Source organism: Ochotona curzoniae, unplaced genomic scaffold (genome assembly GCF_017591425.1).
Source record: "Ochotona curzoniae isolate NIBS_2020 unplaced genomic scaffold, NIBS_Ocur_1.0 scaffold_3890, whole genome shotgun sequence".
In the NCBI taxonomy this organism is placed as follows: domain Eukaryota; kingdom Metazoa; phylum Chordata; class Mammalia; order Lagomorpha; family Ochotonidae; genus Ochotona; species Ochotona curzoniae.
Genome location: NW_024467115.1, coordinates 28,805,766 through 28,829,870, shown reverse-complemented (window position 1 = coordinate 28,829,870; position 24,105 = coordinate 28,805,766). Strand labels below are relative to the sequence as shown.

Here is a 24,105-nt window from a genome sequence, read left to right as displayed (position 1 = left end):
TGCGCGACCTGGTTCTTTACACTGAGCTGAAAACCCCAGACACAACGAGGTATCTTAGGAGATTTATGCCAGCGGGGCAGGAACAGGGTGGAGGTGGTGGATATCAGAAAAAGGGGGAAAAGTGGAAGGGGAAGAGGAGAAGGGAGGCCTAAAGGAGAAAAGAGGGGAAGAGAGAGAGACAGAGAGACAGAGAGACAAGAGAGCCACACCTTGGAGCCCAATTTGTCTGCAAGGTGTTGTGGGGCAGGGATTGGGAGGGATCCAGGGCAGGCCCCAGGGAATTGGTGCCTGCAGGTGAATGCCTGGGGATGATTGGTGAGTGGGTGGGGTTGGGCAAGGGGCTGGAAGATTGGGGGTGGGATTCTCAGGTGGAATGCCGGGTTACATCTGATTGGTGGTTGGCTAGACCAGTGCGAATTTCCTGAGCTGTGAGGAAGAGAAAATGGTGCCAGGTTCAGGGTAGGATATTCAAATAATTCCTTACATTCCTCCCTTTTGTTATATATAAAGGAAGAGGGGCATTGTTCTCTATGGCTTCTAGGAGCTGTTTTGTCTTGGCAGTGGTTGCAGCCTGGTGGGAGGAATGAGAGATGGAGGTATGCTTCTAGTCCTGCAAAAGAAACTGGTTAATGCTTTGATTAGAAAAACATTTTACATTTCAGTGGATGGGAATGGAGGAAGGGTTATTAAGAGTCCTTTTGAAAAGCTGGCTTGAGTTCATTTTCTCTTAGCCAGGCCTTCTTGTACTGGATTCTTCATTACTCCTGAATGGTCAATGCAGACAGGGGAGCTTCACCAGGAACCAGAGGCCCTGACTGCCTATCATCCTATCTAACTCCTCACATTTCCAAATAGAGGAGTGAACAGGGATAAGGGGGCGATGACCGCTCTAGCTTCTTCGAGCTGAAAGGGGGCGTTGTTGAGTAACTGCAACAGTAGGGGGTTCTAGAGGTTCCGTCTGGACACTGCTTCCTCTGTCCTAGCTAGCCTGGGCTTATTCCCTCTCCTACAATGACCATCAGGGTCTCTCAGGAGCCCCAAGTTAGCTTAGGTGACAGACTAATCTAGAAGCTCAGAAAAGAAGCTTTTCTAGAGAAAAATTAGTTAACCTGGAACTGTTCAGCCTGCATCAACGACAAGGTTCCTGATAGACATGTTTGCCATCTCCCTCTTCAGTTTTTGCTAGACTTCACTGAAGTAGGATACCCTCACTGCCCTGAGGCAGATTTCAAGTCTTCTTAGCTCATCTACTTAAGATTCTTGTGTTCTTCAATTGCCAGTGTATAGCTTGTTAGCCTATAAGTTAGTAAATTGCTTGCCTCTGTAAAATCGTGTTGGAAGACTATAAACTGCTGGGTTATTGTAAATGAAAACTAGTTAAATCTTGTGCCATCTACAGTGTGACTAGCAGGTCTTGTAACAAAATGTTTTGAGTGCTGTGCTTTATGTTCTAGGCTAGATGTTTTCCTGAAACTCTTAGGGCTTGCGACGATTGGTAAAGTATAATTTTTTTAGAAAATCTAGCACTTGCCTGTTTCCTAGCTAGATTCAAAGTGACTACAGTATTTTCAAAGTTCAAATGCAATAATTCTTAAGGTTAGTCAAGAAGTACGCTTGCATTTACCTGTCCTATGACAGGTTTATATTCTGATGCCACAAACTAATCCTTTCATTATTTCAGATAACAATTTCATACAACCCAAAAGGTTTCATCTGTTCCATTGCATTCATTGGGTATGTTTCAAAATTTGGGACTTGACATAGTTAAGTTAAACTGATCTAAATCTAGTCCATCGTTTTAATCTAATGTAATGTTTACTCTGACAAAGGTTGAACCCTGACAATTCTTTTATATCTAAGTTGAAAGCCCAAGTATTCCAACTGGGTTTCTAACTGAACTCATGACCTGCTAGGCTGGGAAAGATTACAATTATGATATATTTTGTTATCTAGACTTCAACAAAGAGAAGCCTTCAAGTGCCAAGCAGTACTTCAGACATCTGATGACTTCTGCCTTCTACCAGGAACCTCTAGAACCCCCTACTGTTGCAGTTACTCAACAACGCCCCCTTTCAGCTCGAAGAAGCTAGAGCGGTCATCGCCCCCTTATCCCTGTTCACTCCTCTGTTTGGAAATGTGAGGAGTTAGATAGGATGATAGGCAGTCAGGGCCTCTGGTTCCTGGTGAAGCTCCCCTGTCTGCATTGACCATTCAGGAGTAATGAAGAATCCAGTACAAGAAGGCCTGGCTAAGAGAAAATGAACTCAAGCCAGCTTTTCAAAAGGACTCTTAATAACCCTTCCTCCATTCCCATCCACTGAAATGTAAAATGTTTTTCTAATCAAAGCATTAACCAGTTTCTTTTGCAGGACTAGAAGCATACCTCCATCTCTCATTCCTCCCACCAGGCTGCAACCACTGCCAAGACAAAACAGCTCCTAGAAGCCATAGAGAACAATGCCCCTCTTCCTTTATATATAACAAAAGGGAGGAATGTAAGGAATTATTTGAATATCCTACCCTGAACCTGGCACCATTTTCTCTTCCTCACAGCTCAGGAAATTCGCACTGGTCTAGCCAACCACCAATCAGATGTAACCCGGCATTCCACCTGAGAATCCCACCCCCAATCTTCCAGCCCCTTGCCCAACCCCACCCACTCACCAATCATCCCCAGGCATTCACCTGCAGGCACCAATTCCCTGGGGCCTGCCCTGGATCCCTCCCAATCCCTGCCCCACAACACCTTAAATAACTAACACTTACCATTTGCCCCTGCCCGTTGCTAATTGCTGTATTCCTGCTTCTGTAACTTCTGCTTTGCTTGTTCTGCTAAGAGATTGTGTGACACCAGGCCTGGCAATTTAGGGGCAGTTGCCCAGGGACCCTGAGGGGACTATCCTGCCTATGTGACACCTGTCACATCATCCCTATAGAAAGCCCACACCTACCTTTTGAACTAACCAATAGTGTAAAGGTCCCCTACAAATGTAGCATACTGAAAACTAACCCTCTGATTGGCTGATTTTTGTATAAAAACCCTAAAGTTCGGAGGCTAGGAGTCTTCCTTTTCTTCGGACCTCGGGCACCCCTGAATAAACGTTTCTGTCCACCTCTGACTCCTTGTGATTTTTCGGGGAAGCACCCGCAGTAGCAGCAGCAGCAACAGCAGCTGCGGTGGTGACTGTGACCATGACAACCGCGGCAACTACAAAGGGGGGGGGGTCTGTGGCAGACGTGGCAGCAGCAGAAGTCATGGCGGCAGAGAAGGAAGCGAAGGTGCAGGCAGCAGCAGTGACCATGACCGTGACCGCAGCCGTGGAGACTTGCCATTGCTCCAAGCAGTGGACAGTGACGGCCACAGGTCGTCCCCGGCTGTTGAGCTGCAAGAGACGAGAGGCCTGCAGAGCTGCATGCGGACTGGCCTGCTACGGGCTAGTGCCCGCTGAGCTGTTGGCGACCAACTGCAACCTGAAGAGCTGAGACCCCACCCCACCTTCCCACGCTTGCCGCCCACCTGTGGTGCCGGCTGTGCTGAGGCCCAAGAAGCCCCGCCCATTCACAGCTCACCTGCCAGCTGTGCTGTGGTCCAGGAAGCCCTGCTTGTTCGCAGCTCACCTGCTTCCCAGCTTGGGATTATCACTGCCTGGGGGACTGTGGATCCATCCAGCTGCCTGGAAGCCGGCACAACACAATCTCATTTCTTGTCTCACAGGAAAGAAGTTTCATCCTCGGATCACTCTAGTTTGCAAAGCAGGCTTTATTTAAGCAAAGGGAAGAGGCTGCTGTCCCAACAGCAGGAGGGGACTCCAAGAGAAGAAAGACTGAAGTAATGGTGGAAAGGGAGGGGCTTCACATGAATCACTCCAAGGGCAGAAAGAAAAAACTTATTCACAACGGGCTGTGAGCTCTGCCACCTGGGCCAGAAAGTAAAGGGTGACCCTGTGGTTTCCTTCTCTAATCCTGAGTAGAAGCGGAAAACCAAGGCACCATTCCTTTGAGAGTGACCCCGAGATGAGATTGGTATGAGCCCAGTCTCCTTGCTCTAAGAGATGGAGATCAATATCTTGATTCCAGGAAGGCTGCCTCCTGGAATTTGCTGCATCTCTAGTGGTCTTGACGTTCCTAGCTGTACTCTCTTTGCTCTTATCTTTATGACTGGAATAATACTATTTATGTGCGGCAAAGGCTCAATGTTCCTTTATAGTTCTATGAAGCCTTCTGACAGGAGACTGGACAAGGGTAGCAAGCAGTCTGAGATAAAAACTATCAAGTTACTAGCTTTAATGAACCTATTTAGGACTATTTTTGAGAATTCCTAAAAAGAAGATTATAGTAAAAATCTATAGCTTAAAAAGCCATACAGGAAGAAAAACTAGAAATATAGGCAAGTTAATATTAAAACCAGTTTAAGGCACAAAACACAATGAGGGCTAACTACTTAATGGTTAAAACTGCAACTGGGCCCCGGCGCGGTGGCGCAAGTGGTTAAAGGTCCTCGCCTTGCACGCCCGGGATACCATATGGGCGCCGGTTCTAATCCCGGCAGCCCCGCTTCCCTTCCAGCTCCCTGCCTGTGGCCCGGGAAGGCAGTCGAGGACGGCCCAAAGCTTTGGGAACCTGCACCCGCGTGGGAGACCCGGAAGAGGCTCCTGGCTTCGGATCGGCATAGTATCGGCCCGTTGCGCTCACTTGGGGAGTGAATCATCGGACGGAAGATCTTCCTCTCTGTCTCTCCTCTCTGTATATCCGCCTTTCCAATGAAAAAACAATAAAAATAAATCTTTAAAAAAAAAAACAAAACAAAACTGCAACTGGTGCCAAACTGCGTCCACAAGAAATAGCAACTATAGGCTGTCACCAGGCTATTAGAGAACAATCTTTACTCAACACACCTGCTTACCTCCCTGGAAATGTAACCACATGTATAAACAAAGAAAACGTTCTTTTGCAATAATCTATTGTATATAAGCTGATGCCTTGCTTTTGCAAAATGCACTCAGATACAACTTCCTTGAGTTGTCGTGTCTATTTGTCACTCGCCGAATCCTTGCCCACTGTTCCCGGGGTCCTGTTCCCGTCGGACTGATTGCTCCCGGCCAAGCAGGTCCGTCGCATGGTAGGAGTGGCATCAGAGCAAACTTATTGATCAATCACTTCTACATCTAAAAGTAAGAATGTCAATATAAAATATTCCCCTGTTTCTGTCGTTGTGCCAACAGTCCCTGGAAGGATGAGATTCTGCCAACAGTTTTGAGAGAGGAGTTAGACTGGAGAGTAGTCATTTAGAGTATTCTGGGTCCCTAAGTCATCATTTTTTTCTCAAATATAAAAGGGTATTTTCCCCACCATGTCTTGGATTCACCAGAGCACGGCTCTCCTGAGACAAGTGCATATTTTAACATACCAGGAACATGTTTCCCCAAGAGACAACGGTGACATTAACATACCAGCTCCCCACCTGAAGTGCCAGCCCCATTCTGTCTCTGGCCATTGCCCACAGGGAGGGTCTCAGACTGGTCTCTTTATCATTAGAAAGGGACCAAGGAAGTTGGCTGGTGACACCTTTCTGGGCCTTTTGTCCCAAGGCCAGGCACCATGGAAGCCAGGAATTCTCCTTGTTTATGGAGAATCATCTTTGAAGTAAACCTTTGAAAGATGCTTTGCCCACCATTAATATGGGGTTTTTATCCACATTTCCTCCTGCCACTATGGCAGGAGGTACCGATTCTTTCTGTCTCAAAGCCCCCTCCCATCACTAAGACCGGAGCCTCCTTTCTCAGCTTTTCCAATAAATCTTGCTTTAAAACGAAACTGTGTCCGCACGAAAATTCTTTCCTGCGAGACAAGAATTGAGGTTGCTGCTGTATTTGGAGTCAAAACCCTACAAGAGTTTCAGTGCTGATTTTAAGGCCAAAGAGAGTAGAGGCCAGTGGCCTGTGGCTATGCTGACAAGGTCCTCAGAGCCTGCCATGCCCAATGTTTTGATTATAAAATGTGCAATTATTAAGATGAAGAGTGTAAACTGTCCCAGTTGCGTGATCCAGTCTTTCCCTACTGCAATGATATTCGACGACATAGTGTTTATCATAGTCATCAAAGTACCCTGCATCTATATCATGACCAAATACAATATTATTAAAAACAATCTATCCAAAATGTACATAGGCATAAAAAACTACAATGGTCAGAGTGGTTTACCAAGTGTTTATCAAGTTGTGGCTTTGAATGTTAAGCTGCTGCCTGCAACACTGGCATGTGCCGTGGGCCTCAGTGCGAGCCCCAGCTCCTCAGTTTCCAATGCAGCTCCTTGACAGTGTGCTTGGGAAATCAATGGGAGACAGTCCAAGTCCCTGAGCCCCTGCCACCCTGGGGGGAGACCTGGATGGGAGCCCATGCTCATGGCTTCTGCCCAACCCAGCCCTGGTCATGCCCTCGTGGACGTGTGGGCAGTGGGCCAGAAGATGGAGGACTTCTACCTCTCTATCTCTAGGTAAGTCTGTCTTTCAAACAAAAAATAAATCTTTAAAACAAACACGTATTGTTCAGTGGAAACGTTATGCCACTAAGTACACATACCATGCTAATTTTTATTATGTTTAATGAATTTATTTCTTTGAAAGAGCAACACAGAGAGATGAGAGAGAGGAAGCGTCCATCTGGTGTTTCACACCCTGAACAGCCATAACAACCTGGTCTGGGCCAGGCTGAAGCCAGGAGCTTGGAAGTCCAGCTGCAGCTCCCACACAGGTGGCAGGGTCCAAGCACTGAGGTGTCTTCCAATACTGTCCTAAGTGTATTTGTAGGGAGCCAGGTCAGAAGCTGAGTACCTGGGACTCAAGCCAGCAGTCCGCATAGGATGCCATTGTCACAAGTAGCAGTTTAACTTCCTGTACCACAATGTCAATTCCTATAATCGTAGTTGTAAATAAATGTATCCATACTTGTGTAAGAACCATGAAAGCAAGCATAAATTATCTGAGTTAATTTATACCGATTCTACTTTGTTTTTTCATATGTGAGGACAGAGCAAACCTTACAAAAGGGAGTATGGCAGCAGTAGCCAAGATAAGAATTCTTACTATTTTCAGGTCAAATTTTCTGGCTCAAATGAATCACAGTCCAGGCTCTGAGCAGTATGCATCTGATAGGGTTTCTGATCCCACTGCTGGAGGTGTGTGTTAGTGCGTTGTGAGCACTGTGCTACAGACAATGAGAGAAGTGTGTGACAAAGAAATCAGGTTTGTCCCCTCCTCGCTGTGGACACTCTTGGCTGGAGAATTGCTGTGACTGAGTGTCCCGTGTGCTGTAGGCTGTCTGGTGGGAAACCAGCTGCATAGGTTGCCCATAGATCCTGGCCTGGGGAGCAGAATAAGCCCAGTGGAGAAGAGAAAATCTGGAGGGTCATGGAGCGACAGCCAGGACCCCAAGGCCAAGGCACATGCAATTACCTGTTAATCAGTAGTACATTCCTAACACATTGCTATTTCTACAACTTACCCACTATTTAATGGGAAAATAGGTTACAGGGGGAAAAATGTAAACTCCAAAACAGAAGTTTCAAATGTTAAATCCCCCTACAACTATAGGCTCTACAATCCCATAAACAATAAAATAATAATGAAAAGCATTTTCTCTAATAAAAGCATCCTTAATTTCTCTAGATAAAAAGTATAAAAGCGGCTAAAACAATTACATTTTCTAGGCTCCAAAAAAATTGCAAAGACAGGCTAGCCTTTGAGATAACAATAACTATATTTATTGCCATACCAGTTTCAGCTCTCTCTCCCATCACTTGCATTAATATTTAGGATATTTTTGGGCCATTTCCCAGAAGGTGTGCTACATTCTGGGCCAGATTCTGAGGCAATGCTTAGCACACAATAAGGTGTCCAGAAATGGCATGGGCTTAATTGTGCTCCTATGTGTAAATTGTACAAGGCCCACTCACCAAGACATTATCAGTGACATTAACTCTCAAGTTCTCATCTATGGTGGTCCCTCGTCCCGCGAGCAAGACCCCAATACAGTAAAGATTCTTTAAAAAGTTTATTTCTGTGGACTTCAAGCGTAGTGGCAAAGCAGTTACAACAGTTGTAAGATTTATTGCAGCAAAGTGAAAGCAGCTACAGCCTAGCGCTAGCAATAGCCTTGGAGCGACACCCTTAGCTCTAGCGGCGCGCCTGGGCCAATCTTCTCTTTTAATTAGTTTTTACAGAGACTTTTTTTACATTACACAAACAAATCCACAGCTCCTCACATCATGCAGTAAGCACACCAATCATGACCTAGGTCAGGTAGCTTCCCTGCATGCTCGGCCCAATCCTCAGTAACTTCCCAAAACCTGTTTATCACCTTTGTGCCACGAAACAATCATCAACAAGTGCCATCTTTGAGGCGCGGCTCTGCTCTCCACACTCATCAGAGGCAAAAACTACCTCACAGGGGCAAACAACAATGCCTCAATGGATTACAGAATTCTTAGTGGGGTGCTTGAGTGTCCATGCAAATGGGGGTGAGACTGCATCAAGGTGGTCAGAGAGAAAGCCGCTGGGCCCTGCTCACTTGGGCCCTGTCAAACAGGGGAGCTGTTCTCTTCACACTTTGGCGTCATCCACACCTACTGCACAGACCCCAGCAAACCTGCACCCACATGGGGGACCTGAGAGAGGCTCTGGGCTCCTGGCTCAGATCTTCCATACAATGCTTCACTCCCCAAGCAGCCACAATGGCTGGAGCTGAGCCAATCCAAAGCTAGGAACCAGGAGTTTCTTCCAGGTCTCCCATGCAGGTGCAGGGTCCCAAAGCTTTGAGCCGTCCTTGACTGCTGTCCCAGGCCACAAGCAGGGTGCTGGGTGGGAAGCGGGGCCACCGGGATTAGATCCCCATATGGGATCCTGGTGGTGCATGCAAGGCAAGGACTTTAACCACTACACTATTATGCCAGACCACAGTTGGACTATTGCAAAACATACTCATATCAGGACTCACTTATGACTCATTCTCACCTTCTTCTGGTTTTTCAAGGGTATGTTACTAGAAGTGCATAAACAAACTTGACATAAGGAATCCTTGCCTCTCCTCTTGCCTTTTGAAACAAGCTGTGTGTGCATAGGCCTGAGTGTTTACTTTGCTGCCCTCAGCAGTTTTGCACGCCCTGAAGCACCCAGGTCAGAACTCCTAGGCCATCCTGAGGATCAGCACATGTAGATGCACTCTTCCTTTTAGTTTTTGCATAACACTTCCTGAGATGACCACATCACAAAATCTGTTCTCTAGTTATGAAGCACAGACTACCCTCCTCCTTGCCCCCACCCCCATCGTTACTGTAGCAGAGGTCAAAGTGGTGCCAGAACTAAGCTGGGCAGCAGGGCATGGTGAGGGGGCCATTGTGGCCGTCCAGGGCCAGGCTGGGTGCTGCCTCCTAGTGGGGAATACAGGAACGTGCAGGAATGAGGACAGTGATAGGGCTTGCAGGACTGGGGCAGAGTTATGACTCACCCCATACACCAGAGGGCGCTGGGTGTGGCCAGGGGAAGCAGCCCAGCTTCTGTCTTGTTGCCACACACCATCATGCGCATTAAGCCGTGTCCCTGGCTACTTGTCCAAATCCAAGTCAGGGCGAGCCCTGCCACCCATACAACAGACCCTGGTAGAACTGGCAACTGCCCCAGATGTGCTGCTACGGACCTCCTTGGCAGTGAACCAGGCAGGCAAAGATTCCAGAATCTACATCTCCCTCTCTTACCCCTCAGCTCTCCTTCTCTTCCAAATTAAAGCCACTCAATACTTTTGTTAAACCAAACCAGAGTGAGATATGTATTGTAGTAGGAGTGGAACCAGAGCAAGCAGTACTGACCAAGCACAGCCACGGCTAACACTAAGAACGTCAATATAAAATACTCCCCTGTGCCTGTCATTGTGCCAAGAGTCCCTGGAAGGATGAGATTCTGCCAACAGTTTCAGTGCTGAGTTTAAGGCCAAAGAGAGCAGAGGCCAGTGACCCATGGGTGTGCTGACGAGGTCCTCAGAGCCCACCTTGTCCAATGTTTTGATTGCAAACTGTGCATCTATTAAAAAGAATTTAGAATGTCCTAATTGTGTAATCCAGTAAATTCCCTTTTAAGGAAATAGATATTCAAGTACAAATGTGTTTATCGCCATCATCACGCTAGACTGCATCTATATCCTGACCAATTAGATGATTCAAAACAATCATTTCATGCCCGGAGCAGTGGCGCAAGTGGTTAAGGTCCTTGCCTTGCACGCCTGGGATCCCATATGGGCGCCAGTTCTATCCTGGCGGCCCCGCTTCCCTTCCAGCTCCCCGCCTGTGCCCCGGGAAAGCAGTGGAGGACGGCTCAAGGCTTTGGGACCTTGCACCCATGTGAGAGACCCAGAAGAGGCTCCTGGCTTCGGATCGGCATAGCGTCAGACGTTGTGCTCACTTGAGGAGTGAATCGTCGGACGGACGATCTTCCTCTCTGTCTCTCTTCTCTGTATATCCGCCTTTCCAATAAAAATAAATGTTTAAAAAAAAAAACCAATCATTTCAAAATGTACATAGGCATAAAAAACTACAATGCTCAGGGGGTTGGGTTGTGGCTTAGCAAGTTGTGGCCCTTCAGATTACACTGCTGCCTGCAACACTGGCATGTGCCTTGGGCCTAAGTGCGAGCCCCAGCTCCTCAGTTTCCAGTGCAGCTCCTTGACAGTGTGCTTGGGAAATCAATGGGAGACAGTCCAAGTGTCTGAGCCCCTGCCACCCTGGGGGGAGACCTGGCTAGGGGCCCATGCTCATGGCTTCTGCCCAACCCAGCCCTGGTCATGCCCTCGTGGACATGTGGGTAGTGGGCCAGAAGATGGAGGACATCTGTCTTTCAAACAAAAGATAAAGCTTTAAAATAAACATACACTGTTCAGTGGAAAAGTTATGCCACAAAATATAACACCATGCAATCTCATTATGATTTTTTTAATTAATTAATTTATTTGGAGGAACAACACAGAGAGAGGGGACAGAGAGAGCTTGTGTCAGGAATTCTTTGCAGTTCAGCTGCTTAGGTATTAAGTAGGCCGGGGCAAATGGCAGTGGGTGTGAGGCCTCTTAGCCTTCTCAAGGTTAAACATTCTTTCTTCACAGGGTTGCCCTTGACAATCTTACCATATGCATGAGAACTCCTAAGCTCTGAGTGGGACAGCCTGAGAATGGTGCTGATAAACAGGAGGACGTGTGTTATGGCCAGAAAGTCAAGGAGCCTTTTATTGTCAACTGTGTGGCTAATCAGGAGATAGGCAGAAGTTGACCACCTGAACAGTTAGGATAAATTATGTTATTATGTTTCTGTGATCTTTACATGTTCTTTTTTCTATAAATATCATCAATCTTCTAATGATGTATTGGAAGAACCCTAATATGATCCGAGCTCACTATGGTGCAGAGGTCTGGAAGAGTAGCACAGAGCTTGAGGTACAAGCCTTCTGCAGGTTTGGGGTTTACCCAGATGCCAACTGTGCCCAAATAGCAGGGCCATGAGTGCCAGCGAAGAGGACTTTGAAAATACCCAGAATCAGGTGAAACACTTGAAGGAGCTTCCAGGAAATGACCCGAAGTTCAGAGTTTGCACTCTGCAAGCATTGAACTGAAGGACCCGGCAATGCACCCAGCCCAGGTGCATTTGACTCCATCAATAAAGCCAGGTGGGAGGTGTGGCACGCTCTGGGCAGCCTGCCCCAGGAAACTGCCAGGAAGAACTATGTGAGTTGGGTGTCCAGTGCGAGGTCCTCACTGGAATCCCGGAGCCTAGCAGAGCCAGAAGGCACTAACAGATCTCCTGGATGTGAAGCTCTGGTGTGACCTCTGGCGGTGGACTCAGGAAGATCACGTGTAACCGACCTGCTAAGAAAAATGCTATGAAGCAAAACTGTGACAGCCACTGCAGCGAAGTGAAGCACAGCAAAGGAGGAGGTGTTCTGTTGCTGCTCCTGTCTCAGGCTGAAGCTGAACTTCCATGTGCCTGCTTTCCTCTCTGGGCCAAACACATCTCTTGGGGTGATTATATATTTCATTAAAGCCTTGATGAATTAAACCAAAAAAGAAGAAATTTAGGAAAGCCGATGTCAGGGAGCGCCCTTCTCATTCATCCCTTGAGAGTGTGTGGAATTGCCTGCTCCTCATTATTTCTCTTACATCTTGTAAGTCTTTGTACATCTTTGTTAGGCTTTCAGTCTTTTCCTTCAGCCTGGTCTCTTGCAGGAATGTTGCCTGCTGGCACGCAACAAGCTTCCATCCACTGTTTCACTTGGGAAAGGCCATAACATCCTGGTTTGAGCCAAGCTGAAGCCAGGAGCCTAGAACTTCATTTGGGTCTCCCACACAGGGGCCCAGATGGAGTTCTCAGATACTGGGCTCTTGGGCAGTGAGCTAGCAGATTGGAAGTTGCTTCCTTTTTCTCTCTCTCCCACATAAATGAATTTTCTTTTTTAATTTGCAGAACTGCAAATCGTTTTTGATATATGAGTCATTTTAATGCACCAGTGACACTCTGTTACCTTCAAATGACAAATTTTGGTCTTCTAAATTTCATACTAATATATTCCTTTCACTAAAAAAATTATTTTTAAAATTTTTTTGTATTTGAAAGACAGAGTGACAGAGAGGGAATTAGAGAATCTTTCATCTACTGGCTCATTTCCCAAAGGGTCACATGACCAGGGCCAGGCTGAAGTCGGAAGCCAGGAACTCCATCTGGGCCTCCAACACGTGTAGTACGGGCCTGAGTTGTTGAGCCATCTTCTGTTGCATTCCTAGACACATCAGCAGGAAGTGGAATCAGAGGCACAACAATAGACAATCAAATCCAGGCAGCCTGTGGGTCTCAGGACGGGGCGTCTCATGCCTGGATCCCGGACAGCCGCCATGTGCACAGGGTGAGCTGTTCCTCGGGACTGCTGGGTTCTGGGGGCTGCTTCCTTCGGGGTGAGTAGACTGAGGGGGGAGGCCTCTGGGACTGGGCAGGTCCGGGACCCACCTACCGCCTTCATGGGGTGGTGAATGGGATTTGGGAGGGGCACGACCTTGGGCCTGGGTTATTTAAACCTCCAGCAGCCTCCCGGCAGCTGGTGGGTCTCAGGACGGGGCGTCTCATGCCTGGATCCCGGACAGCCGCCATGGGCACATGCTGAGCTGTTCCCCGGGCCTGCTGGGTTCTGGGGGCTGCTTCCTTCGGGGTGAGTAGACTGAGGGGGGAGGCCTCTGGGACTGGGCAAGTCTGGGACCCACCTGCCGCCTTCATGGGGTGGTGAATGGGATTTGGGAGGGCCAGTGCGCTATTTGGTGCCAGGCTCTGCCTGCTGGCCGCCCGGCTGGGGAGCTCTGGGGATTTGGTTCTTTGAGTTGCTGCTTAATTAGCTCCAGGTTGAACTCGTTGTGCTTCTTGGACCTGACATAGGCAGTAACTCTTCCTTTGCAAAACTTGTAATCACTAATAATGCTGAACATCAAATACCAGTCCATGCAGAAGCTATGGCTTGGGGCTTGTCCTGCAAAAGTAGCTCCAACAGCTGGCTAATGTGTCAACTGGTAATGGAACATAGTAGATCAGGTACGACTGAGCAAACCTTAGCCCACAAGTAAAACTAGAAACCAGGAGGGAGCAAAGGTCATGCCGAGCTAGGCTCTTGTACCTACTGGTCTGCGGAAGCCAGGGACGCAAAGCCACAGTGTCTAAGGCAGCATTCGGGACAGGGGAGGGGCTGTGCCATGCTGAGTCAGAGCATCCACTGGCAGGCAAGTGATCTATGGCTGGGAACAGGCCCAGTTGGGGAGCTAAGGGGACAACCCTAGCTGGGCTGAGGTTCCCACCAAGAGGCATGTGGCCTCGAAGGGGGGCTGCGTTCTGATCTGGAAACAGCTGTAGTGTCCCTTGGCACAAGTGTGGACTGGGATTGGATGCACCGAACCGGGCTGGACCCCGACTCCCCCTGGTGTCCTGGAGGGCCAGGGCAGATGTGGGATGGACTAGGCAAGGTCTCAAACCCCTACTGAGCCATATGTGAGCCATACGTGGGTATGGACAAACCATGGCTGGGCTGGAACATCCAATAGCAAGAACCAGATTGGGTGGAAGGCCAGTCAGGAAAAGCCACAGTTCCTGCTATGACAGGAGGTGGACTGAGTAGGGTTGGCTCATGGACCCACTGGTAAGTGTGAAACCTGGCATTGGGAGAGGTTCTGATAGAGGAGCCTGGGCAACTCCTCTGGCAGGACACAGACCCGGCAGGTCAACGCAAGAAACATGATAGGAAACAGCCCAGAAAAGGCCATGGAAAGCTACATACTGGCATACAATTGGCAGACGTGGGGGCAAGACCAGGCTGAATCTGTCCACCTCACGCACTGGCAAATCTAGGCACCAGTGTGGGTCGACCCAGGTTCAGTCGCAACAAAGACTAGTGCACAATATGGAATGCCGAGGTGAGGTTGCCTGTATCGGAAGGGACCGCAGCGCCCAACCAGCCTGAGAACAAGAAAGGAAGTGGGCAGAGCCGGCAGGGGAATAAGGGAGGGTTCCTTTGCAGGACAGCTACTTCCACAAGAGAGCATAGGCTGGGATGGGGGCAGACCTGACTAGGCAGAGCTACCACACCTGTGTGCCTCATGTGGACTAGATCAGGGAAAAGCTGGGCTCGGCGGATTATTCCTACTGGTGCAAACAAAATTAAAGTGGGCGAGGTTTGTTTGGGCTTAGACGCAGCATCAGCTGGAATCTGGGAATGGGAGAGGCCTGGGAGGGAAATAGTGGGCTCATCCCTCTTGGGCTGCCACTTCCACAGGAGGACATAAAATTAAAATAGCGGCTGGGGTGGAATAGGGTGTGGGACAGACTGGATTACTGCTACACTTACTGGCAAACCAGGGTAGGGGGTGGGCCTGGTGGGGGTTATTGTGGGTCGCTCCAACTAGGCTGCAGCTCCCGCTGGTTTATGTGAGGGCCAAGTATGTGCGGGGCAGAACCAGGCTGGACTGCAACACCCATGGGTTCCAGTGGAAGTCGGGAGTGAAAACAGAACCAACCCAGCAATTACAACCACCAGCTGATTGGAGCGATGGACGGTGCCAGGCCCTGTACTTGTTAGCACATACAAGAAGTTTCTTTGGAGATCTTCCTAATCTAAATGCTGGACTCAGAACCCTAACGAAGAAAAGAGAGAAGACAGAACAGGTCAATCAACCATCTCAGCTATAATGGACTATGTCAATCAGTGGATTTTTCAAAGCCCTCATAGTGCTTGGAGTGGCAAGATTGACAGCAATTCATGACTGTTGCAATATCAAAACTACTTGAGCAAGAACCTCAGAGCATGCCCTACGTCCGGGACCTGGGGAGGGTGGGAAATTGGGTGGGCCTTCTCCCTTAATACCCCCCTTTAAACATGAAGGTAACAATATGGAAAACATACTAGTATTATCCACTTTCCTGTAGCCCTTGAACCTTCTTACCCTAATTAACTATGTAAAGAATGTCAAAATAAAATTTTATTTAAAAAAAAAAAGAAATCCAGGAAGCTAGTGTCACAAGTGGCTTAACCCACTGCACCCCAATGCAAGCCCCTCCACAAACTTGCTCTAGTTCCCTCACATATATGCAGCGGAACATTGCTGAGTGTAAGAGAAGTTCCACCACTTGTGACAACGAGGATGAAGGCAGAGGATATTATGCTAATAAAACCATCCAGAAGCCAAAAATCAAATTCTACATGTGGAATCTTAATAAAGTCAAATTTGTAAAAGCAGAAAGTAAGACAATGGTTGCCAAGGGCTGCGAGGGCTGTTGGTCAAATGAGTTCTCAGGCAGCGGATGTCCAGCATGGGGACAATGGGTAATACTGCATTGTGTACCTGACATTGGCTGAGAAAGCAGATATTAGGTGCTCTCTCCACCAACCCCACACACTCACAGCAACTGTTGTAATGGCTAATTCATTAACACGACCTTGGAAACCATACACAATGTATATTAGAGTAAGTCATCACATACCTTGGATAGAAACAACCTTTTCTTTTCAATTACATGTCAATAAAGTTGAAACAACTTCATGTAAACCAGATGGGATAGAAAGCATGCTGGATGACAGAATCCAGATGGAAAAGCTTCCCAACATGATGTGTCAATGTGCTGAGGGAAGCTAACCACAGCCGACAGCTATGGAGTCTACCACAGGCCTGCCTCCACGGCAGGCACTTCAAATGCTTTGCCTCCCTTTATCCTCATCACAACCTTGAAAGCACAGTGACACACTCATCCTTACATTACAAGCAACAGGGGCTTTCAAAGGCCATGAGACTTGCTTGAGCCCAACAATCACCAGATGCTGAGAATCTCCACTCAATGTCATGTTGCATTTAGCCAGCTGAGTTGTACTATGAGTTTTCATACATGAAAGGAATTCAAGATGTCCGTGCAAAATGAAACTAAAAAGTAAGTTTATTTTGGGACAAAAAAGCATTGTGAAATCTACTCCCATTTTCCCTTAAACACACATACCCCCAAATTTAGGGGCTTGTGGAGGAAGCTAAGCCACCACCTGTGGTGCTATATCCCATACAGGTGTTGGTTCAAGTCCTGGCTGCTCCACTCCAACTCAGCTCCCTCTACTGGCCTGTGAAAGCAGCAGAGGATGGTCCAAGTGCTTGCATGCCAGTGCCCAGGTGGGAGAACTGAAACAGGCTTCTGTCTCCTGGCCTTAGACAGGCCCAGATCTGGCCATTACAATCAGCAAACAGAAGATCTCTCTCACTGTCTCTCCTTCTCTCTCTCTAACTGCTTTTCAAATAAAAATAAATATTTTTTATAAAACAAGATTTGTCATTTATTTGAAAGGCAGAGTAATAGAGCAATAGGTAGAGACACAAAGAGAAAGTTCTTCCTTCTGCTGGTTCATTCCCTAAATGGCTGCAACAGCAAGGGTTGTGCCAGGCTGAAACTCCACCTGGGCCTCCAACCTGATGGCAGGAGATTTGCTGCTGCTCTTGCAGGTCCCTCAGCAAGGAGCTGGATCAAAGTGGAGGGATCAGGAGTCAAACTAGTGTTCTGATACAGGATGCCACCAAGACAGGTGGCAGCTTAACTTGCTGCTCCACAGTGTCGGCCCCTGGTATCTCATGACTTGCATTCCATGACTTCGCTGAAGATCCCCAACACTCGGTAGGGAGAGCATCACCACCTTTGGGATCACAGCCTGTCTATAACCCTCAGAGACCCTGACGCTCCTCTGCAATCCTTCCCTCCCTGTGCACCTCAGTGGCGCTAGAATCACAAGGTCTGGCTGCACTCTGGTTGTTGCAAACAGAATTCTCAGAGCTATTTTCTTCATCAGAGGAAATGTCAGGCTCTCTGTGGGTACCCTTCCCAGACGCAGCTTGGAAACCTGCTCCGGGCAGTGAGCTGAGACCCACTGCTTCTGCCTGCCCCCTCTCAGTCCAGCATGATCTGTTGTCTGATGTCGGAAAACCTGTCTTCTACATTTTATCCTCCAGTTCTTGTCAAATACTCAAGAAATGCTGCACCTCATCAGAGCACGGGAGCTCGGTCTCATCCCGAATTGACTAGTCTTTCACTGTCCCCAGGCAGCAGTAAGGGTCATAGGTGTCCTATCTCACTGAATATTAGGACGAAATCATGTTTGTCAAAGTGTGTGGGGTGGGGCTCAGCACCGTGGCAAAGTCCTCCCTTAGGACACCATTTCCCAAACTGGAGCATCTACATGGGGTCCCAGCACTGCAAGAGCACCTCCTGGCTCCTGGGCGCCCTGCCTGGCAGCGGGGCTTGGCTCAACCCTTGATTTTCTGCCACCTACCTGGGAGACTGGGACAGATCTAGTTCCTGCTTCTGCCTGTCCCAGTTCTGACTGCTGTAGGCTTTCAAGGAGTGAATCAACACATGACAAAGCTCTCTGTCTCTCGGCCTTTCCAAAACACACTTTTTGAAAATGTGATGGGGCAAACCCCACACTCATATATCATCACTACTTAATATTGCATCAAACTTGTTTATTTCTGGTACTAGTCATTACTCTTATAACTAGTCTTTACAAGAGTGGATGGCACCCTCACAAGTCAAAGTTCTCCTCACAGAAGTCGGCTGCAGCCAAGGCCCGTGACAGCAACCACACCTGACATGCCTCAAGGTCACCCTAAAGTGGCCACAGCTGGCTGGGGTACACATCTCAACAGCTGGAAGGATGTCCAACCCAACGCCGTCTGGACACACTAGGGTTCCAAAGCAAGGCATGTCAGCCTCAAAGTCACTCAACTGCACTGCACCAAAAGCCTTCTAGTTTCTCTTTCACAAAGAAACACTGGGTTCCTCCCCTTCCTCTCAGCCTCACCCTCCTCCCAACACACCCCAAAAAAATGACTTCCTCAAAGTCAGCTCCTCAAGGTCAGCTCCTACAGTTAAAAACAAACAAACAAGTACAGGTATTTAACCAATATTCGATTCACAGCGTACAACAAACCATCCAAAAGTTCTGGACACCGCCACAAAGAAAACCCAACCAAACCAAAACAACGTACTTTTGTAACAAGAGAAAACCAAAAATAGCACTAACTCACCAGAAACAATCCGGTGCGGAAGCCGTCGCAGCCGCCCACACCCCGACGCGGGGACCCTGCGGGCTCGGCCCCTTGTCCCGCATCCCGCTGCTTCCAGCCCGGCCCGGCTGCTCGTCCCCAGCCGAGCACCGGGCCTCTCCTCTCCGCGTGCCCGTCAGCGGCGCTGTCTCCATTACCCGGGGAGCGGGGCGCCCTCTGCCGGCTCCCGACCGTCGGCCTTCCTCAGGTTCCTCAGGTTCCTCAGGTGACAGGTCCCTGAGGTCACTAGGGCTGCCCGGGCCGACGAGCTAACCCGGCCTCCGTCCGCCCAGAGCACTGGTTACCGGAGTCGGCCGCGCAGCCGCAGGCGCCACGCCCGGTTTCCACAGACAAGAAGGGCGTCGCCTGGGCAGCGCGCCCGGGGCCTCCCCCGGCAGGAGCGGGAGCGCGCCGAGGGCGGGACTCTCCTCAGCTCCGCCCCGCCGCGGCCGCTGTTCTCAAAGCGGTGCTGATCCGGGACCAGCTGCCTCGTGCCCGCGCGGTTCGGGAAGCGGCGGCCGGCGGAAGAGCGGGCAGCGGCGCCGGACGCGGCCCGCTATGCCTCCCGTTGCGGCCGCCACCTCGGGGCAGCAGCCGGGTCCCGGGGCCGCCGCGCTCTGAGGCCCGGGCCTAGCAGCCTCGGCGGCCGCGCTCGCCCTCTCCCTCGCCACTCGGCCGCGCCTCAGCTCTTCCCTCAGGCCGCCATGGTCCTCGCCGCCCGGGAGGGCGCAGGCTCGTCACGGCCCCGGGCTCTTGGCCGGCTGCTGCTTCTCTGCCTGTGGCTGGCGAGTGGCCGCGCGGCCGGGCCGCTCGCGGCGCCACGGCCGGACCTGCACGCGCAGCTTTCGGGCGTGGAGCAGCTGTTGGAGGAGTTCCGGCGGCAGCTGCAGCAAGAGCGGCCGCAGGAGGAGTTGGAACTGGAACTGCGGGCCGGCGGCGGCCCCCGGGAGGGCTGCCCGGGCCGGGGCGGCGGCGGCTACAGTGCCATGCCGGACGCCATCATCCGCACCAAGGACTCCATCGAGGCGGGCGCCAGCTTCCTGAGCGCGCCGGCGTCGGTGCGGGACTGGCGGCAGTGCGTGGCCGCCTGCTGCTCCGAGCCGCGCTGCTCCGTGGCGGTGGTGGAGCTGCCGCGGCGGCCCGCGCCCTCTGCCACCGCCCTCCGTTGCTACCTCTTCAACTGCACAGTGCGCGGCCGCAACGTTTGCAAGTTCGCCCTGCTCCGCGGCTACAGCAGCTACAGCCTCAGCCGCGCCGCGGTCCCCGACGCCGCGTGGGCCTCGACCGGACCCGGTAAGCGCGCGACGGAGGGGGCCGCTCGGGGTCGGGGCGCTTGGGTCTTCCTGCCCAGGCACCTGCTGGGGGCCCGGTCTGCACTCTAGGCGCCCCTGTGCAGGGACCAGGAGCTTTGATTTTCCCCGGGCCCTAGGGGGGAGATGGAGGGGGAGGGGATGCAGAGCGGCTGGGATTTTCCTAAACCAGGAGAAGAAAGCAGCCTGGAGAGGATTCGCGGAAATTCGACGTAGAGGAGGAGAACTCTGAAGCGAGACGGACAAAGTTTATTTTAGCCCCGTGGGTTTTATATTGCGTCAAGCTGCTGTTGAGAGCCCAATCTCGGGAGCTTACCAAAGTGCTGCTAACGCCCACCCTCGTTGCCTCTGGCGCTTCCAACCCGCGGTTGCTGTCATCAGACCAAAATACGGGAGGGGGCTGTTCGCTTTGGTGAGGAGCAGAAAGAGAGAAATAAAAAATAAGGAAGTTATACTGCATCTCTTTTTAGCGGGATGGTTTTTGATTTGCTTTTAATAAGGATTCAGATTTCAGGAAGTTCTTAAGAAAGTGGCATTGGATGATGTTGTGGGTGGGGGAAGCTCGCTGGATTCTTTCCTCAGCTTAGAGAAGACTGCACAGGGGAAGCAAGCACAGGCAGAGCAGAATGGTGACACAGGTGCTTTGACTAAGTCACAGGGCCCGCAGAGTCTCTAAGACAAAGCCACAGGAGAGCACTTTGCCCCGAAGAGGGAAGTGGAGTGTCTAACCAGACACTGTCTTTAGGGGAAACGGCTTGGGGTTTTTAAGTATTTTTTCTTACAGTCATAGTCATGGGGAGTGCCATGGGGGATCCAGGAGTCTGGGCTGATAAAAGCGTCTTGAATGAGGGTATTCAAGCCACTATCTTTCCTGTCCTAATCTTGGAGCATGGTCTGAGGCCTCATGCTCCCCAGGATCTGGTCAGAGAAGCAGAAAGGAGATTCCCTTGGCCTTGATTGTCTTGGCAACCGCCAGGTCTTGCTTTGCACAGCCAGCCCAGCTGGTGTGTGCAGTGAACTGTGAGGTGGGGTCCAGTAAGTGGGCACCACCCCCTCCTCCAAGGCCCTGAACCTGGCCTCACAAGATACTTGTTTTTGGCGCAAAAACATTTTGAAGCGTATTCATAGTTTTTTGGTAAGACTCATTCCCACAAACTTTTTGACAATAAAGATTATAGGAGTTGGAGATCGAGGTGACTGGGAGGCCTTGCCTGGGCCACTTGTGGTCAGGCCCAGCGTGCTGTCCTCTGCAGTATAGCAGTGTGAGTTGCGGTAACGGGAATGACAGCATTAGTGGAGGGGGAAGTTTGGGGCAGCCTCAGCCTCTTTGGAAATCTTGATCCCAGATCCCACTTAAACCCTCCTCCACCTCTAATCTGAGATATCAGATGTCAGGGGTCACTGTGGCCACGCTGGGCTTTGAGACAGTCACTGGAAGGCAGCGCCTCTGTGGGATCCCCAGCAGCCTCCCTGAGCTCTGAGTTCCACAGAGCCTTCCACTCTGCCCACAAACCCCTCAGCCAAGAATCAGCCTGTGGTTCTCAGCGCCCATCTGGAAGAAGCCCACAATACCTCACAGAGTTCCCATAACCCAGGGCACAAATGAGGGAAGAGTGCACCTGGGGCAAGCAAAAGGAAAAAAATCGAGTTTCTAGAAGTTGCCGAATCATTTTTTCCTCCTCCTTTCTTCTTGGCCCTTCCCTTCCATGCGGTGAGGGGGAGGGGGTTGTCTAAGAATTCCTTGTGGGAATTCTAAAGATGGCCCGTACAGGTACACGTGTCATTGTCAGAGCCTACTTGGGTCATGTGGCTGGTTGGAAAAGCTGGGGGATTGGATGGGATGGTTAAATAAAGAGCGTAAGTTTGGGGTGGGAGAGGGAGCAGTTAGCATCCCAGAAGAGCTGAGAACATCATCACCTGTAAGGGCTCCAGGACCTCAGCCTGGGAGCTCAGTGTCTCCAGGCAGAGTTTGGGAACTCTGGAGAAGATTAGAAAGGAAAAGGATAGGTGCTATTCATGTTTATAAAAGCTTATATATGAAAAGAAGAAATTGTAAGCATAAGTATGGTGACACATGAGATAAAAATATTGTATTAATAGAAAGGGTTTGTGAGACAGAGGAATAACAAAACTAAATGAATATGCAAAAACAGTTCCCAGAGTTAATAAACAAGGAAAGTGCTGAGTTTTAATTAACGACAAATAATTTCAGCTTGTACTTACTGTACAAGATTACTTTTAGATTGGCACACATGTACTTTCTATGCTCTTTATTATTCACTTATTTCGACTGTATTTGAAAGGCAGAGAGAGAGCTGCTATCCACTGGTTCCCCTCTCAAGAGCTTGAAGCAGTATGGGCTGCAGCTGAAGGTGGGAGCCGGGAACTCTGGGTCTCCCATGTGGCTAGCAGAGACTTAAGCCCTGGAGCATCATCTTCTGCCTTCCAGAATGCGTGCTAGCAGAAAGCTAGATTGGAAGAGGAGTAGCTAGGACTGACAGGCACTCTGACCTGGAATGCAGGCACTCCAAGCAACATTTTAAACCTCTGTGTCAAATGCCTGCCCTTCTGTGGTCACTTATGGTGTAAAGCAGTGCCAACTTCGTGGAAATCAATGAAGAGATACTTAACAGAACATTAAAACACAAGTGATGTTCATGCATTTTTCTGAAAAGTTTTTATTAAAATGATTCATGCTAAAGAAAAAATATGGACTGGCATTATGGCACAGTGGGTAAAGCTACCACCTGCAACATTGGCATCCCACGTGAGTTCTAGTTCATGTCCCAGCTACTCCACTTCCATTTCAGCTCCATGTTGATGGCCTGGAAAAAGCAGTGGAAGATCGCCTGAATGCTTGAGCCCCTGCCACCTGTATGGGAGATTGGCTTTGGATTGAAAGAAAAGATAGAAGATCAATTCCTCTGTCTCTTTTTGAAATATATAAATACACCTTTAAAAAAAAAAGATGAGCAGAAAAGGATTTGTTTTGGCATTATTTATCATGGTGGAAAAAAAATTGTCACAAAGCAAATGTCCAATGTGATAGGAAATTAAAATGATAGTGGTGAGTTTGAATTGTGTGGGCAGTGCTAAATATATGAATAAAATATCCATAAGAAGAATATATTAAAAAGCTACTGATTAAATTCCAGATGTAAGACTGAAGGGTGTGTCAGGGTGTACAGAAAGACAGAGCTTGTGAGTGAGAAAGAGCTGGCCTGACAGCTGACCTGGCGTGTATCACTTGTGTAATCTTGAGCAGCTAACCTGGCCCATCTGTGCAGCTTCCTTATCAGTGCTGCACAAATGCCTGTCTTAGGGACGTGTGGAAGTGAAGTGCAGTGCTGATGGAGCACTTGTCACGGTGCCTGGTACAAAGCTGGAATCCCAAATTGGCAGCTGGCAGCACTGTCAACACCAGAGCTAGGCCAGAACTGTGCCTACATAAAATACTTTTGCTAAATAACATGTGGCGCCTGGCATGGTAGCTTAGCAGCTAAAGTCCTTGCCTTGCACCTGCGCGGGAGACCCAGAAGACCCATCCAGCTCCCTGCTTATGGCCTGGGAAAGCAGTCGAGGACGGCCCAAAACCTTGGGACCCTGCACCCACATGGGAGACCTGGAAGAGGCTCCTGTCTCCTGACTTTGGATTGTAGCAGCTCCAGCCGTTGCTTGGGGAGTGAATCATCGGATGGAAGATCTTCCTCTCTGTCTCTCCTCCCTTCTGTATATCTGAGTTTGCAATAAAAATCAATGAATCTTTAAAAAAAACAGTATCTCTCTTATTCCAAGATACCAATGTAAAGGCTGAGGATTTCACTGGGTTCATAAATGGTACCTTAAAGCTCCGCTAAATAAAACTAAATAGCTATAGTGATATTTTTCCTTTCAAGAAAGATAGAGTGTATTAGTGTTTTTATCATATGGGTTATATCAACAATTACCTGATTCTTCTATCTTAAATCTTTGAGAAATGAAAAATAAGATATACATATATATATGAGTGTTCATATTGACATAATTTTATTCTCGTAAAAATAACAATTTAAATTTTCATATAAATAGCTGCTAACTCTAACGTGTACCTGCAGAACTAGAAGATGCCCATAAAAGGGCTGCTGGTAATGCAGACACCTCCGCTCCCACCTGGGAGGAGCA

The 24,105-nt window shown here is 49.3% G+C and overlaps 1 protein-coding gene across 2 annotated transcripts in view; it reads left to right on the top strand.

The window, feature by feature from the left end:
- Positions 1-19,265: 19,265 nt before the first annotated feature.
- LRP11 (LDL receptor related protein 11) overlaps positions 19,266-24,105 on the top strand; it is a 32,142-nt gene continuing 27,302 nt past the window's right edge. For both annotated transcript variants that reach the window (XM_040965363.1, XM_040965362.1), the window contains exon 1: positions 19,266-19,927. In XM_040965363.1, the coding sequence (XP_040821297.1) occupies positions 19,339-19,927 (589 nt within the window). In that variant the 5' untranslated portion in view covers positions 19,266-19,338. The remainder of the gene's footprint in view (positions 19,928-24,105) is intronic.